This window comes from Rutilus rutilus, assembly GCF_951802725.1.
Source record: "Rutilus rutilus genome assembly, chromosome: 18".
NCBI classification, from domain to species: domain Eukaryota; kingdom Metazoa; phylum Chordata; class Actinopteri; order Cypriniformes; family Leuciscidae; genus Rutilus; species Rutilus rutilus.
In genome coordinates, this window is record NC_140231.1 from 36,812,152 (window position 1) to 36,832,151 (window position 20,000).

At 48.5% G+C, this 20,000-nt stretch overlaps 2 protein-coding genes and 2 long non-coding RNA genes across 5 annotated transcripts in view; 1 reads left to right on the forward strand and 3 right to left on the reverse strand.

The window, feature by feature from the left end:
• nup54 (nucleoporin 54) overlaps positions 1-15,723 on the forward strand; it is a 35,859-nt gene extending 20,136 nt beyond the window's left edge. For both annotated transcript variants that reach the window (XM_084387438.1, XM_084387439.1), the window contains 7 exons: positions 78-274; positions 10,090-10,144; positions 10,225-10,318; positions 11,253-11,360; positions 11,856-11,975; positions 12,226-12,336; positions 15,146-15,723. In XM_084387438.1, coding sequence (XP_084243564.1) covers positions 78-274; positions 10,090-10,144; positions 10,225-10,318; positions 11,253-11,360; positions 11,856-11,975; positions 12,226-12,336; positions 15,146-15,274 — 814 coding nt within the window. In that variant the 3' untranslated portion in view covers positions 15,275-15,723. The remainder of the gene's footprint in view (positions 1-77; positions 275-10,089; positions 10,145-10,224; positions 10,319-11,252; positions 11,361-11,855; positions 11,976-12,225; positions 12,337-15,145) is intronic.
• Positions 15,724-15,772: 49 nt separating this feature from the next.
• Positions 15,773-20,000, reverse strand: part of ppef2b (protein phosphatase with EF-hand domain 2b) — a gene marked incomplete at its 5' end in the record, with an annotated part of 17,852 nt that continues 13,624 nt past the window's right edge. Inside the window, one exon of the mRNA XM_084387442.1 lies at positions 15,773-15,995. Coding sequence (XP_084243568.1) covers positions 15,787-15,995 — 209 coding nt within the window. The 3' untranslated portion in view covers positions 15,773-15,786. The remainder of the gene's footprint in view (positions 15,996-20,000) is intronic.
• LOC311277217 lies at positions 16,260-16,893 on the reverse strand. Its single transcript, XR_014625184.1, has 3 exons — positions 16,832-16,893; positions 16,716-16,775; positions 16,260-16,683 (listed from the first exon to the last, which is right to left on the reverse strand). It is a non-coding gene; the product is annotated as an uncharacterized lncRNA (long non-coding RNA).
• Positions 17,086-18,617, reverse strand: LOC311277216. Its single transcript, XR_014625183.1, has 3 exons — positions 17,998-18,617; positions 17,794-17,905; positions 17,086-17,131 (listed from the first exon to the last, which is right to left on the reverse strand). It is a non-coding gene; the product is annotated as an uncharacterized lncRNA (long non-coding RNA).

Sequence of the window (20,000 nt, forward strand, 5' to 3'; positions counted from 1 at the left end):
TGAAACGGTCTGAGAACAGCAGAGCATCTGGTTCTCCATGCTGATCCTGTGATGTGTGTGTGTGTGTGTGTGTGTAGGACAGAGGTGATCGTGTATCTGGTGGAACGCTCTCCGAATGGCACGTCGAAGCGAGTCCCGGCGTCCACGCTCTACAGCTTCATGGAGCAGATGAACGTGAAGAATCAGTTACAGCAGCTCAGCGTGTTCATGACCGTCAGTCGCACCGCGCTCACACCTGCTCAACTGAAGCAGTTACTGCAGAACCCCCCCGCAGGTGTGTGTGTGTGTGTGTGTGTGTGTGTGTGTGTGTGTGTGTGTGTGTGTGTGTGAACGAACGTGAAGAATCAGTTACAGCAGCTCAGCGTGTTCATGACCGTCAGTTGCACCGCGCTCACACCTGCTCACGATTTACTCACGGACACGCTTCACACACGTCACGATTTACACACGGTCACACACGCGGACACAAGCGTCACGCTTTACACACGTCACGCTTTACACACGGACACGCTTTACACACGGTCACGCTTTACACACGTCACGCTTTACACACGGACACGCTTTACACACGGTCACGCTTTACACACGGACACGCTTTACACACGGTCACACACGCGGACACAAGCGTCACGCTTTACACACGTCACGCTTTACACACGGACACGCTTTACACACGGACACGCTTTACACACGGACACGCTTTACACACGGTCACGCTTTACACACGGACACGCTTTACACACGGTCACGCTTTACACACGTCACGCTTTACACACGGACACGCTTTACACACGGTCACACACGCGGACACAAACGTCACACTTTACACACGTCACGCTTTACACACGTCACGCTTTACACACGGACACGCTTTACACACGGTCACGCTTTACACACGGACACGATTTACACACGGTCACACACGCGGACACAAACGTCACACTTTACACACGTCACGCTTTACACACGGACACGCTTTACACACGGTCACGCTTTACACACGTCACGCTTTACACACGGACACGCTTTACACACGGTCACGCTTTACACACGGACACGCTTTACACACGGTCACGCTTTACACACGGTCACGCTTTACACACGGTCACGCTTTACACACGGACACGCTTTACACACGGTCACGCTTTACACACGTCACGCTTTACACACGGTCACGCTTTACACACGGTCACGCTTTACACACGTCACGCTTTACACACGGTCACGCTTTACACACGTCACGCTTCACACACGTCACGCTTCACACACGGTCACGCTTTACACACGTCACGCTTTACACACGTCACGCTTTACACACGGTCACGCTTTACACACGGTCACGCTTTACACACGTCATGCTTTACACACGTCACGCTTTACACACGTCACGCTTTACACACGTCACGCTTTACACACGTCACGCTTTACACACGTCACGCTTTACACACGTCACGATTTACACACGGTCACGATTTACACGCGGACACAAGCGTCACGCTTTACACACAGACACGCTTCACACACGTCACGATTTACACACGGTCACGCTTTACACACGTCACGATTTACACGCGGACGCGCTTTACACGCGGACACAAGCGTCACGCTTTACACACAGACACGCTTTACACACAGACACGCTTCACACACGTCACGATTTACACACAGACACGCTTACACACGTGACGATTTACACACAAACACGCTTTACACACGGTCACGCTTTACACACGTCACGCTTTACACACAGACACGCTTTACACACAAACACGCTTTACACACGGTCACGCTTTACACACGTCACGATTTACACACGGACACGCTTTACACACAAACACGCTTTACACACAAACACGCTTTACACACGTCACGATTTACACACGGTCACGCTTCACACACGTCACGCTTTACACACAGACACGCTTTACACACAAACACGCTTTACACACGGTCACGCTTTACACACGTCACGATTTACACACGTCACGCTTTACACACAGACACGCTTTACACACAAACACGCTTTACACACAGACACGCTTCACACACGTCACGATTTACACACGGTCACGCTTTACACGCGGACACAAGCGTCACGCTTTACACACAGACACGCTTTACACACAGACACGCTTTACACACGGTCACGCTTTACACACGTCACGATTTACACACGGTCACGCTTCACACACGTCACGATTTACACGCGGACACAAGCGTCACGCTTTACACACAGACACGCTTTACACACAGACACGCTTCACACACGTCACGATTTACACACGGTCACGCTTTACACGCGGACACAAGCGTCACGCTTTACACACAGACACGCTTTACACACGGTCACGCTTTACACACGTCACGATTTACACACGGTCACGCTTCACACACGTCACGATTTACACACAGACATGCTTTACACACAAACGCGCTTTACACACGGTCACGCTTTACACACGTCACGCTTTACACACAGACACGCTTTACACACAGACACGCTTTACACACAGACACGCTTTACACACAGACACGCTTTACACACAAACACGCTTTACACACGGTCACGCTTTACACACAGACACGCTTTACACACAGACACGCTTTACACACAGACATGCTTTACACACAGACACGCTTTACACACAAACACGCTTTACACACGGTCACGCTTTACACACGTCACGCTTTACACACAGACACGCTTTACACACAAACACGCTTTACACACGGTCACGCTTTACACACGTCACGATTTACACACAGACACGCTTTACACACAAACACGCTTTACACACGTCACGATTTACACACGTCACGCTTCACACACGTCACGCTTTACACACGTCACGATTTACACGCGGACGCGCTTTACACGCGGACACAAGCGTCACGCTTTACACACAGACACGCTTCACACACGTGACGATTTACACACAGACACGCTTTACACACAGACACGCTTTACACACGGTCACGCTTTACACACGTCACGATTTACACACGGTCACGCTTCACACACGTCACGATTTACACGCGGACACGCTTTACACACAGACACGCTTCACACACGTCACGATTTACACACGGTCACGCTTTACACGCGGACACAAGCGTCACGCTTTACACACAGACACGCTTTACACACAAACACGCTTTACACACGGTCACGCTTTACACACGTCACGATTTACACACGGTCACGCTTCACACACGTCACGCTTTACACACAGACACGCTTTACACACAGACACGCTTCACACACGTCACGATTTACACACGGTCACGCTTTACACGCGGACACAAGCGTCACGCTTTACACACAGACACGCTTTACACACAAACACGCTTTACACACGGTCACGCTTTACACACGTCACGATTTACACACGGTCACGCTTCACACACGTCACGATTTACACACAGACATGCTTTACACACAAACGCGCTTTACACACGGTCACGCTTTACACACGTCACGATTTACACACGGTCACGCTTTACACACGGTCACGATTTACACGCGGACACAAGCGTCACGCTTTACACACAGACACGCTTTACACACAGACACGCTTTACACACGTCACGATTTACACACGGTCACGCTTTACACGCGGACACAAGCGTCACGCTTTACACACAGACACGCTTTACACACAGACACGCTTCACACACGTCACGATTTACACACGGTCACGCTTTACACGCGGACACAAGCGTCACGCTTTACACACAGACACGCTTTACACACAGACACGCTTTACACACGGTCACGCTTTACACACAGACACGCTTTACACACGGTCACGCTTTACACACGGTCACGCTTTACACACAGACACGCTTTACACACAGACACGCTTTACACACGGTCACGCTTTACACACAGACACGCTTTACACACGGTCACGCTTTACACACGGTCACGCTTTACACACAGACACGCTTTACACACAGACACGCTTTACACACGGTCACGCTTTACACACGTCACGATTTACACACGGTCACGCTTCACACACGTCACGATTTACACGCGGACACAAGCGTCACGCTTTACACACAGACACGCTTTACACACAGACACGCTTCACACACGTCACGATTTACACACGGTCACGCTTTACACGCGGACACAAGCGTCACGCTTTACACACAGACACGCTTTACACACAAACACGCTTTACACACGGTCACGCTTTACACACGTCACGATTTACACACGGTCACGCTTCACACACGTCACGATTTACACACAGACACGCTTTACACACAAACGCGCTTTACACACGGTCACGCTTTACACACGTCACGATTTACACACGGTCACGCTTTACACACGGTCACGATTTACACGCGGACACAAGCGTCACGCTTTACACACAGACACGCTTTACACACAGACACGCTTTACACACGTCACGATTTACACACGGTCACGCTTTACACGCGGACACAAGCGTCACGCTTTACACACAGACACGCTTTACACACAGACACGCTTCACACATGTCACGATTTACACACGTCACGATTTACACACGGTCACGCTTTACACGCGGACACAAGCGTCACGCTTTACACACAGACACGCTTTACACACAGACACGCTTCACACATGTCACGATTTACACGCGGACGCGCTTTACACGCGGACACAAGCGTCACGCTTTACACACAGACACGCTTCACACGCGGACACAAGCGTCACGCTTTACACACAGACACGCTTCACACACGTCACGCTTTACACACAGACACGCTTACACACGTGACGATTTACACACAAACACGCTTTACACACGGTCACGCTTTACACACGTCACGCTTTACACACAGACACGCTTTACACACAAACACGCTTTACACACGGTCACGCTTTACACACGTCACGATTTACACACGGTCACGCTTTACACACAAACACGCTTTACACACGGTCACGCTTTACACACGGTCACGCTTTACACACGTCACGCTTTACACACAGACACGCTTTACACACAGACACGCTTTACACACAGACATGCTTTACACACAGACACGCTTTACACACAAACACGCTTTACACACGGTCACGCTTTACACACAGACACGCTTTACACACAGACACGCTTTACACACAGACACGCTTTACACACAGACACGCTTTACACACAGACACGCTTTACACACAAACACGCTTTACACACGGTCACGCTTTACACACGTCACGCTTTACACACAGACACGCTTTACACACAAACACGCTTTACACACGGTCACGCTTTACACACGTCGCGATTTACACACAGACACGCTTTACACACAAACACGCTTTACACACGTCACGATTTACACACGTCACGCTTTACACACGTCACGATTTACACGCGGACGCGCTTTACACGCGGACACAAGCGTCACGCTTTACACACAGACACGCTTCACACACGTGACGATTTACACACAGACACGCTTTACACACAAACACGCTTTACACACGGTCACGCTTTACACACGTCACGCTTTACACACAGACACGCTTTACACACAAACACGCTTTACACACGGTCACGCTTTACACACGTCACGCTTTACACACAGACACGCTTTACACACAGACACGCTTTACACACAGACACGCTTCACACACGTCACGATTTACACACGGTCACGCTTTACACGCGGACACAAGCGTCACGCTTTACACACAGACACGCTTTACACACAAACACGCTTTACACACGGTCACGCTTTACACACGTCACGATTTACACACGGTCACGCTTCACACACGTCACGATTTACACACAGACACGCTTTACACACAAACGCGCTTTACACACGGTCACGCTTTACACACGTCACGATTTACACACGGTCACGCTTTACACGCGGTCACGATTTACACGCGGACACAAGCGTCACGCTTTACACACAGACACGCTTTACACACAGACACGCTTTACACACGTCACGATTTACACACGGTCACGCTTTACACGCGGACACAAGCGTCACGCTTTACACACAGACACGCTTTACACACAGACACGCTTCACACACGTCACGATTTACACACGTCACGATTTACACACGGTCACGCTTTACACGCGGACACAAGCGTCACGCTTTACACACAGACACGCTTTACACACAGACACGCTTCACACACGTCACGATTTACACGCGGACGCGCTTTACACGCGGACACAAGCGTCACGCTTTACACACAGACACGCTTCACACACGTCACGCTTTACACACAGACACGCTTACACACGTGACGATTTACACACAAACACGCTTTACACACGGTCACGCTTTACACACGTCACGCTTTACACACAGACACGCTTTACACACAAACACGCTTTACACACGGTCACGCTTTACACACGTCACGATTTACACACGGTCACGCTTTACACACAAACACGCTTTACACACGGTCACGCTTTACACACGGTCACGCTTTACACACGTCACGCTTTACACACAGACACGCTTTACACACAGACACGCTTTACACACAGACACGCTTTACACACAGACACGCTTTACACACAGACACGCTTTACACACAAACACGCTTTACACACGGTCACGCTTTACACACAGACACGCTTTACACACAGACACGCTTTACACACAGACACGCTTTACACACAAACACGCTTTACACACGGTCACGCTTTACACACGTCACGCTTTACACACAGACACGCTTTACACACAAACACGCTTTACACACGGTCACGCTTTACACACGTCACGATTTACACACAGACACGCTTTACACACAAACACGCTTTACACACGTCACGATTTACACACGTCACGCTTCACACACGTCACGCTTTACACACGTCACGATTTACACGCGGACGCGCTTTACACGCGGACACAAGCGTCACGCTTTACACACAGACACGCTTCACACACGTGACGATTTACACACAGACACGCTTTACACACAAACACGCTTTACACACGGTCACGCTTTACACACGTCACGCTTTACACACAGACACGCTTTACACACAAACACGCTTTACACACGGTCACGCTTTACACACGTCACGCTTTACACACAGACACGCTTTACACACAGACACGCTTCACACACGTCACGATTTACACACGGTCACGCTTTACACGCGGACACAAGCGTCACGCTTTACACACAGACACGCTTTACACACAAACACGCTTTACACACGGTCACGCTTTACACACGTCACGATTTACACACGGTCACGCTTCACACACGTCACGATTTACACACAGACACGCTTTACACACAAACGCGCTTCACACACGTCACGATTTACACACGTCACGATTTACACACGGTCACGCTTCACACACGTCACGATTTACACACAGACACGCTTTACACACAGACACGCTTCACACACGTCACGATTTACACACGGTCACGCTTTACACACAGACACGCTTTACACACAGACACGCTTCACACACGTCACGATTTACACGCGGACGCGCTTTACACGCGGACACAAGCGTCACGCTTTACACACAGACACGCTTTACACACGTCACGATTTACACACAGACACGCTTACACACGTGACGATTTACACACAAACACGCTTTACACACGGTCACGATTTACACACAGACACGCTTTACACACAAACGCGCTTCACACACGTCACGATTTACACACGGTCACGCTTCACACACGTCACGATTTACACACAGACACGCTTCACACACGTCACGATTTACACACGGTCACGCTTTACACGCGGACACAAGCGTCACGCTTTACACACAGACACGCTTTACACACAGACACGCTTCACACACGTCACGATTTACACGCGGACGCGCTTTACACGCGGACACAAGCGTCACGCTTTACACACAGACACGCTTTACACACGTCACGATTTACACACAGACACGCTTACACACGTGACGATTTACACACGGTCACGCACGCGGACACAAGCGTCACGCTTTACACACAGACACGCTTTACACACGTCACGATTTACACACAGACACGCTTACACACGTGACGATTTACACACAAACACGCTTTACACACGGTCACGCTTTACACACGTCACGCTTTACACACAGACACGCTTTACACACGTCACGATTTACACACAGACACGCTTTACACACGTCACGATTTACACACAGACACGCTTTACACACGTCACGCTTTACACACAGACACGCTTTACACACGTCACGATTTACACACAGACACGCTTTACACACGTCACGCTTTACACACAGACACGCTTTACACACGTCACGCTTTACACACAGACACGCTTTACACACGTCACGATTTACACACAGACACGCTTTACACACGTCACGATTTACACACAGACACGCTTACACACGTGACGATTTACACACAAACACGTGTGTACACATCGTACACACAGACACGCTTTACACACGTCACGATTTACACACAGACACGCTTTACACACAGACACGCTTACACACAGACACGCTTTACACACGTCACGATTTACACACAGACACGCTTACACACGTGACGATTTACACACAAACACGTGTGTACACATCGTACACACAGACACGCTTTACACACGTCACGATTTACACACAGACACGATTTACACACAGACACGCTTACACACGTGACGATTTACACACAAACACGCTTTACACACGGTCACGCTTTACACACGTCACGCTTTACACACAGACACGCTTTACACACAAACACGCTTTACACACGGTCACGCTTTACACACGGTCACGCTTCACACACGTCACGCTTTACACACGTCACGATTTACACACAGACACGCTTTACACACAAACACGCTTTACACACGGTCACGCTTTACACACGTCACGATTTACACACGTCACGCTTCACACACGTCACGCTTTACACACGGTCACGCTTTACACACGGTCACGCTTTACACGCGGACACAAGCGTCACGCTTTACACACAGACACGCTTCACACACGTGACGATTTACACACAGACACGCTTTACACGCGGACACAAGCGTCACGCTTTACACACAGACACGCTTTACACACAGACACGCTTTACACACAGACACGCTTTACACACAGACACGCTTCACACACGTGACGATTTACACACAGACACGCTTTACACACAAACACGCTTTACACACGGTCACGCTTTACACACGGTCACGCTTTACACACGTCACGCTTTACACACAGACACGCTTTACACACGTCACGCTTTACACACAGACACGCTTTACACACAGACACGCTTTACACACGGTCACGCTTTACACACGTCACGATTTACACACAGACACGCTTTACACACAAACACGCTTTACACACGGTCACGCTTCACACACGTCACGCTTTACACACGTCACGATTTACACACGGTCACGCTTCACACACGTCACGCTTTACACACGTCACGATTTACACACGGTCACGCTTTACACGCGGACACAAGCGTCACGCTTTACACACGGTCACGCTTTACACACAGACACGCTTTACACACAGACACGCTTTACACACAGACACGCTTTACACACGGTCACGCTTTACACACGTCACGATTTACACACAGACACGCTTTACACACAAACACGCTTTACACACGGTCACGCTTCACACACGTCACGCTTTACACACGTCACGATTTACACACGGTCACGCTTCACACACGTCACGCTTTACACACGTCACGATTTACACACGGTCACGCTTTACACGCGGACACAAGCGTCACGCTTTACACACAGACACGCTTTACACACAGACACGCTTTACACACAGACACGCTTTACACACGGTCACGCTTTACACACGGTCACGCTTTACACACGGTCACGCTTTACACACGCTTTACACACGGTCACGCTTTACACACAGACACGCTTCACACACGTCACGCTTTACACACGTCACGCTTTACACACGGTCACGCTTTACACGTGTGAGTGAGTGTGTGTGAGTGCTGCTGAGGACCGTGTGTATGTGTGTGCGCGCGCTGCTGACCACGTGTGTGCGCGCTGCTGACCACGTGTGTGTGTGTGTGTGTGTGTGTGTGTGTGTGTGCAGGTGTGGACCCCATCATCTGGGAACAGGCCAAAGTGGACAATCCAGACCCAGAGAAGTGCGTCTCGTTACTGGCTCATCATTGTGATCATGAGACCTCACATGTGCGACCTCATCAGTGTGTGATTTCCTGCTCAGGTTGATTCCAGTGCCGATGGTGGGCTTCAGAGAACTCCTGCGCCGACTGAAGATCCAGGACCAGATGAGCAAACAGCACCAGACGCGAGTGGACGTGAGTGAGCCGATGCGTCACATGACTGACCCTCTCTCTGCTGATGCGTCACTCTAGGGCTGTCAAAAAAAACTGCACATTCGAAAATGCAAAAAAACGTGCATTTGAATTCTTGGTGTGTCAGAGGCGCGTGAGACATGATGATGTCACTGATGTGGTGTGTTTCTGTTAGCTTATCCAGTATAGCAGTGCGGCTGCGTTGCTAATGCCGGGAAAAGGCTCTTCCTGCTGACGAAAACCCTCTCAGTTGGAGGCAAAAATCGTGTAACGACACACTTGACCAAACCATCGCTCAGAGCTGAGTGTGTGTGTGTGTGTGTGTGTGTGTGTGTGTGTGTTTCATCAGCTGAAACAGTCAACAGAAAGTGCTCAGCACTCGCTCAGATCAAGAGCGTCTGGTGTTTCTGATGAACATGTAGATGTAGAGAGTAAGTAGAAGTGAGTCTGAATGCCAGTTTGCTGTTGTGTGTTCATGTAGTTCATTACGCTGTGTGTTGAAGTGTTTTTTACCAGGTTACTGATACACTAACAGTGTTATGCACTATTGCAACCTCATTTTCCTTGCATGCACATTAAGAAAATTATATTTTATTTAGGACATTTTTTGGAAACGTGAATGTCATTTCATTTCAATAAAAGATGCGATGCTTGGTTTATATTTGCTTATTGCGCTCGCTGGCGCTCTCTTGTGGACACAGGAGACAGTACAGCACTGTTTTCCTCTAGCATCAAGTATTGCCTTCAGAATTAGAATATAATTAACATTTTGCTAATATTTAAAAAATAAATTTGCATTTAGCTTTCAGCCATTTTGACAGCCCTACGTCACATGACCGTCTCTCTTATAAGTCACATGACTGTCTCTCTCTGATGTGTCACCATGACTGTCTCTCTCTGATGTGTCACATGACCGTCTCTCTCTGATGTGTTTCAGATCATCTCTAATGACATCAGCGAACTGCAGAGGAATCAGGCCACGACCGCTGCCAAAATCACCCAGTACAAACGCAAGCTCATGGACCTCTCACACAGAGTCCTGCAGGTACACACACACACACACACACACACACACACACACACAAGCTCATGGAGCTCTCACACAGAGTCCTGCAGGTACACACACACACACACACACACACACACACACACACAAGCTCATGGAGCTCTCACACAGAGTCCTGCAGGTACACACACACACACACACACACACACAAGCTCATGGAGCTCTCACACAGAGTCCTGCAGGTACACACACACACACACACACACACACACAAGCTCATGGAGCTCTCACACAGAGTCCTGCAGGTACACACACACACACACACACAAGCTCATGGAGCTCTCACACAGAGTCCTGCAGGTACACACACACACACACACACACACACAAGCTCATGGAGCTCTCACACAGAGTCCTGCAGGTACACACACACACACACACACACACACACAAGCTCATGGAGCTCTCACACAGAGTCCTGCAGGTACACACACACACACACACACACACACACCCTTCTCACTTGTGTTTCAGGTGCTGATTAAACAGGAAGTGCAGAGGAAGAGCGGTTACGCCATTCAGCTCGATGAGGAACATCTGAGAGTTCAGCTGGAAACCATCCAATCAGAGCTCAACGCTCCCACACAGTTCAAGGTGAGAACATCAGCCACACACACACACACACACGAGCGTCTCGTCACGTGACTCATGTAGTGAAGCCTGTTGAACACACTCGAGTGAGCCGGATGGTTAAACAAGACTCGTCATCAGGCTTCTGTTGCACTCGAGTTCTGCTGTGACGGCTTGAGGATTACACAGAAAATATCATTAACCTGATCACTGATCTCACACTGATCTCATCCTCACTGATGCAGTCAAACACGTGTGTGTGTGTGTGTTTCAGGGGCGACTGAATGAACTCATGTCTCAGATTCGGATGCAGAATCATTTTGGAGCCGTTCGTTCAGAGGAGCGTTACCGTGTGGATGCCGACCTGCTGAGAGAAATCAAACAGGCAAGAGCTAGAGAGTGTGTGTGTGTGTGTGTGTGTGTGTGAGTGTGTGTGTGTGTGGATGCCGACCTGCTGAGAGAAATCAAACAGGCAAGAGCTAGAGAGTGTGTGTGTGTGTGTGTGTGTGTGTGTGTGTGTGTGTGTGTGTGTGTGTGTGTGTGGATGCCGACCTGCTGAGAGAAATCAAACAGGCAAGAGCTAGAGAGTGTGTGTGTGTGTGTGTGTGTGTGTGTGTGAGTGTGTGTGTGCCCTTGTTTATATTACATTGTGGGGACCAAATGTCCCCATAAGAATAGTAAAACCTGAGATCACCTCCATTGTGGGGACCAGCCAGCGGTCCCCACTTTTCAAAAGGCTTATAAATCACACAGAATGAGTTGTTTTGAAAATGTAAAAATGCAGAATGTTTCCTGTGATGGGTAGGTTTAGGGGTAGGGTTAGTGTGTGTGTGTGTGATGGGTAGGTTTAGGGGTAGGGTTAGTGTAAGGGGACAGAATATACAGTTTGTACAGTATAAAAACCATTACGTCTATGGAGAGTCCCCACAAAGATAGTGAACCAGACAATGTGTGAGTGTGTGTGTGTGTGGATGCCGACCTGCTGAGAGAAATCAAACAGGCAAGAGCTAGAGAGTGTGTGTGTGTGTGTGTGTGTGTGTGTGTGTGTGTGTGTGTGTGTGTGTGTGTGTGTGTGTGTGTGTGTGTGGATGCCGACCTGCTGAGAGAAATCAAACAGGCAAGAGCTAGAGTGAGTGAGTGAGTGAGTGTGTGTGTGAGTGAGTGAGTGAGTGAGTGAGTGAGTGAGTGAGTGAGTGAGTGAGTGAGTGAGTGAGTAAGAGTGAGTGAGTAAGAGTGAGTGAGTGAGTGAGTGAGTGAGTGAGTGAGTGAGTGAGTGAGTAAGTGTGAGTGAGTGAGTGAGTGAGTGAGTGAGTGAGTGAGTAAGTGTGAGTGAGTGAGTGAGTGAGTGAGTGAGTGAGTGAGTGAGTGAGTGAGTGAGTGAGTGAGTGAGTGAGTGAGTGAGTGAGTAAGTGTGAGTGAGTAAGTGTGAGTGAGTGAGTGAGTGAGTAAGTGTGAGTGAGTAAGTGTGAGTGAGTGAGTGAGTGAGTGAGTGAGTGAGTGAGTGAGTGAGTGAGTAAGTGTGAGTGAGTAAGTGTGAGTGAGTGTGTGAGTGAGTGAGTGAGTGAGTGAGTAAGTGTGAGTGAGTGAGTGAGTGAGTGAGTAAGTGTGAGTGAGTAAGTGTGAGTGAGTGAGTGAGTGAGTGAGTGAGTGAGTGAGTAAGTGTGAGTGAGTGAGTGAGTGAGTGAGTGAGTGAGTGAGTGAGTGAGTGAGTGAGTAAGTGTGAGTGAGTAAGTGTGAGTGAGTGAGTGAGTGAGTAAGTGTGAGTGAGTAAGTGTGAGTGAGTGAGTAAGTGTGAGTGAGTGAGTGAGTAAGTGTGAGTGAGTGAGTGAGTGAGTAAGTGTGAGTGAGTGAGTGAGTGAGTAAGTGTGAGTGAGTGAGTGAGTGAGTGAGTGAGTGAGTGAGTGAGTAAGTGTGAGTGAGTGAGTGAGTGAGTGAGTAAGTGTGAGTGAGTGAGTGAGTGAGTGAGTGAGTGAGTGAGTGAGTAAGTGTGAGTGAGTGAGTGAGTGAGTGAGTGAGTGAGTGAGTGAGTGAGTGAGTGAGTGAGTGAGTGAGTGAGTGATAAAAAAAGCTCTGTTGCTGCTTCTTTCAGGCTAGTGTAAAGAAAACATCCAAGATACACATTCGACTGTTTATTGCACTGTATCTATGTGCGTCTGTACATTTCAATATTTACAGGCGGTGAGTTTGAGTCAGAAATCTCTTTACACACACCAAACATTAGTTTCTGAAGCGTTGTTCATATATCATCTGCATTTTACTCCTAACCCATGGTGAAAATTTCTTTTTTTGGTATTTTCTTCAGATTTATATCCCAAACCCTCTCTGTAAAACTAAATCAAACAAGAATTAGAATTTTTTTTTATCCGACATTCAGATTTCTGTTCCTTAATTTGAAAATGCTTTTATTTGCATATTTAAACACAATATAACATTTAAAAATAAAAAAAAATAAAAAATGTTTTAATTTACTGTGATTAATCAGCTGGTGAAAGTATGGAGATATTTATAGTGCGACATGTCAGAACTGTAGGAATAATGATTATCCGCCGGTTCCCATTGATGTTCCTGTGGGTTTTCCGTTTCTGAGTGAAATGAAGCCTGTGACGAACACAAGCTGATGATAATCGGATTCTGTTCTACAACATAATTACACACCCAGATTGAGAACACGTCATGTTTCTAGTTTTTAGTAAGTAACAAGAGAGAACGTTCGGCGGTGAGTGTGTAGAACATATCGTTCAAGAATTGTCTGTTTTCCACAGACCTTGAGAAACCCAGAGGAACATCTGGAGGAACCAGCGGCCAGTTATTCATCCTCTCGGGTTCTGACGTCACGACCGCAGCGCTCGATTACTTACATCTATTTTAGCTCTTTAAAGATCCGTTCCCCCAAAAATGAAAATTAGCCCATGATTTACTCTCCCTCAACCCATCCTAGGTGTGTATGACACTCTTCTGTCAGACGAACACTATCAGAGTTATATTAAAAAATATCCTGGCTCTTCCAAGCTTTATAATGGCAGTGAATGACTGTTTGTGTTTGGAAGTCCATAAAAGTGCATCTGTCCATCATAAGTGCATGTTTTCAGGCCGCTCCAGCTAATGCATTAACCATAACCCGTCCCTCTTACATGAATGACTGTGGAGATGAGCAGCTTTATCTGAAACAGAACTGTCATCACTTTTTCTTTCAGCACCTGAAGCATCAGCAGGAGGGCTTGAGTCACCTGATCAGTGTCATCAAAGACGACCTGGACGACATCAGGACGGTGGAGGACGGGCTTCAGGACAGCGTTCACGGGCGCAGCAGCAAACTCAGCTAGACCGAACCGAGACCGAGACCGAATCAAGACCGAGACCGAGACTGAACCGAGACCGAGACTGAACTGAGACTGAACCGAGACCGAGACCGAGACTGAACCGAGACCGAGACCGAGACTGAACCGAGACCGAGACTGAACCGAGACCGAGACTGAACCGAGACCGAGACTGAACCGAGACCGAGACTGAACCGAGACCGAGACTGAACCGAGACCGAGACTGAACCGAGACCGAGACTGAACCGAGACCGAGACTGAACCGAGACTGAACCGAGACTGGACCGAGACTGAACCGAGACTGAACCGAGACTGGACCGAGACTGAACCGAGACCCCTCAGTAACGCTGATATCTGTGTTGCAGCTGCTCATTCTGTTCATCTGCGTGTGAATGTTTCCTTCGATCAGCTGGACTATTTTACTGTTTATATTGATTAATAAAGTTTCACTATGAGTTTCACGTGTTGATGATTTAATGAGCATGACGGTTATAAAGGTCGATCCGTGTTTCCCGCTCTCACTCGGGTGCCGGCTCATCTTCCCCCACGCCTCTGCACTGCTCCACCAGCCGGAACGCCTCCATGAACTCGTTGATGTCGATGCTGCCGTCCTTGTTAAAGTCGATGCTGTCGGCCAGCTCTGCGATGGCTTCGTCACTGATGACCGTCTGCAGGTGAGAACTCAGCAGCCTCCAGGTCTGGTGGAACTCCTCCAGCGAGATCAGACCTGATGAACACACACACTACACTCAGACCTGACGAACACACACTCCAGTTACACTCAGACCTGACGAACACACACACTACACTCAGACCTGATGAACACACACACTACACTCAGACCTGACGAACACACACTCCAGTTACACTCAGACCTGACGAACACACACACTACACTCAGACCTGACGAACACACACTCCGGTTACACTCAGACCTGACGAACACACACTCCAGTTACACTCAGACCTGACGAACACACACTCCAGTTACACTCAGACCTGACGAACACACACTCCAGTTACACTCAGACCTGACGAACACACACACTACACTCAGACCTGACAAACACACACACTACACTCAGACCTGACGAACACACACTCCAGTTACACTCAGACCTGACGAACACACACACTACACTCAGACCTGACGAACACACACTCCGGTTACACTCAGACCTGACGAACACACACTCCAGTTACACTCAGACCTGACGAACACACACTCCAGTTACACTCAGACCTGACGAACACACACACTACACTCAGACCTGACAAACACACACACTACACTCAGACCTGACGAACACACACTCCAGTTACACTCAGACCTGACGAACACACACACTACACTCAGACCTGATGAACACACACACTACACTCAGACCTGATGAACACACACACTACACTCAGACCTGACGAACACACACTCCAGTTACACTCAGACCTGACGAACACACACACTACACTCAGACCTGATGAACACACACTCCGGTTACACTCAGACCTGACGAGCACACACACTACACTCAGACCTGACTAACACACACACTACACTCAGACCTGATGAACACACACTCCGGTTACACTCAGACCTGACGAACACACACTCAGATTACACTCAGACCTGATGAACACACACACTACACTCAGACCTGATGAACACACACTCCAGTTACACTCAGACCTGACGAACACACACACTACACTCAGACCTGATGAACACACACTCCGGTTACACTCAGACCTGACGAACACACACACTACACTCAGACCTGATGAACACACACTCCAGTTACACTCAGACCTGACGAACACACACACTACACTCAGACCTGATGAACACACACACTACACTCAGACCTGACGAACACACACTCCGGTTACACTCAGACCTGATGAAGACACACACTACACTCAGACCTGATGAACACACACTCCGGTTACACTCAGACCTGACGAACACACACACTACACTCAGACCTGATGAACACACACACTACACTCAGACCTGATGAACACACACACTACACTCAGACCTGATGAACACACACGCCGGTTACACTCAGACCTGATGAACACACACACTACACTCAGACCTGACGAGCACACACACTACACTCAGACCCGATGAACACACACTCAGATTACACTCAGACCTGATGAACACACACACTACACTCAGACCTGATGAACACACACTCAATTACAATCAGACCTGATGAACACACACTCAGATTACACTCAGACCTGATGAACACACACTCAGATTACACTCAGACCTGATGAACACACACACTACACTCAGACCTGATGAACACACACACTACACTCAGACCTGATGAACACACACTCAATTACAATCAGACCTGATGAACACACACTCAGATTACACTCAGACCTGATGAACACACACTTGTATTACACTCAGACCTGATGAACACACACTCAGATTACACTCAGACCTGATGAACACACACACTACACTCAGACCTGATGAACACACACTCAGATTACACTCAGACCTGATGAACACACACACTACACTCAGACCTGACGAACACACACACTACACTCAGACCTGATGAACACACACACTACACTCAGACCTGATGAACACACACACTACACTCAGACCTGACGAACACACACTCTGGTTACACTCAGACCTGATGAACACACACTCTGGTTACACTCAGACCTGATGAACACACACACCACACTCAGACCTGACGAACACACACACTACACTCAGACCTAATAATAATAAATAATAATAATTCGTTACATTTATATAGCGCTTTTTCTGAGACCTCAAAGCGCTTTACATAGATGGGGGAATCTCCTCAACCACCACCAATGTGCAGCATCCACTTGGATGATGCGACGGCAGCCATATTGCGCCAGAACGCCCACCACACACCAGCTTACTGGTGGAGAGGAGACAGTGATGACGCCAATCAGTATATGGGGATGATTAGGAGGCCATGATGGACAGAGGCCAAGGGGCAAATTTGGCCAGGATGCCGGGGTTACACCCCTACTCTTTTTCGAAGGACATCCTGGGATTTTTAATGACCACAGAGAGTCAGGACCTCGGTTTAACGTCTCATCTGAAGGACGGTGCTCTTTTGGCAGTATAGTGTCCCCGTCACTATACTGGGGCATTAGGACCCACACAGACCACAGGGTGAGCACCCCCTGCTGGCCTCACTAACACCTCTTCCAGCAGCAACCTGGTTTTCTCAGGAGGTCTCCCATCCAGGTACTAACCAGGCTCAGCCCTGCTTAGCTTCAGTGGGCAACCAGTCTTGGGCTACAGGGTGATATGGCTGCTGGAATGAACACACACTCAAATTACACTCAGACCTGATGAACACACACTACACTCAGACCTGATGAACACACACACTACACTCAGACCTGATGAACACACACTCAAATTACACTCAGACCTGATGAACACACACTACACTCAGACCTGATGAACACACACACTACACTCAGACCTGATGAACACACACTCAAATTACACTCAGACCTGATGAACACACACTACACTCAGACCTGATGAACACACACACTACACTCAGACCTGATGAACACACACTCAAATTACACTCAGACCTGATGAACACACACTACACTCAGACCTGATGAACACACACACTACACTCAGACCTGATGAACACACACTCAATTACACTCAGACCTGATGAACACACACTCAAATTACACTCAGACCTGATGAACACACACTCAAATTACACTCAGACCTGATGAACACACACACTACACTCAGACCTGATGAACACACACACTACACTCAGACCTGATGAACACACACTCAATTACACTCAGACCTGATGAACACACACTCAATTACAATCAGACCTGATGAACACACACTCAGATTACACTCAGACCTGATGAACACACACTCAGATTACATTCAGACCTGATGAACACACACTCTACACTCAGACCTGATGAACACACACACTACACTCAGACCTGATGAACACACACTACACTCAGACCTGACGAACACACACTCTACACTCAGACCTGATGAACACACACTCCGGTTACACTCAGACCTGATGAACACACACACTACACTCAGACCTGATGAACACACACACTACACTCAGACCTGACGAACACACACGCCGGTTACACTCAGACCTGATGAACACACACTCAGACCTGATGAACACACACTACACTCAGACCTGATGAACACACACACTACACTCAGACCTGATGAACACACACGCCGGTTACACTCAGACCTGATGAACACACACACTACACTCAGACCTGACGAGCACACACACTACACTCAGACCCGATGAACACACACTCAGATTACACTCAGACCTGATGAACACACACACTACACTCAGACCTGATGAACACACACTCAATTACAATCAGACCTGATGAACACACACTCAGATTACACTCAGACCTGATGAACACACACACTACACTCAGACCTGACGAACACACACTCCGGTTACACTCAGACCTGATGAACACACACTCAGATTACACTCAGACCTGATGAACACACACTACACTCAGACCTGACGAACACACACACTACACTCAGACCTGATGAACACACACTCAGATTACACTCAGACCTGATGAACACACACACTACACTCAGACCTGATGAACACACACACTACACTCAGACCTGACGAACACACACTCCGGTTAC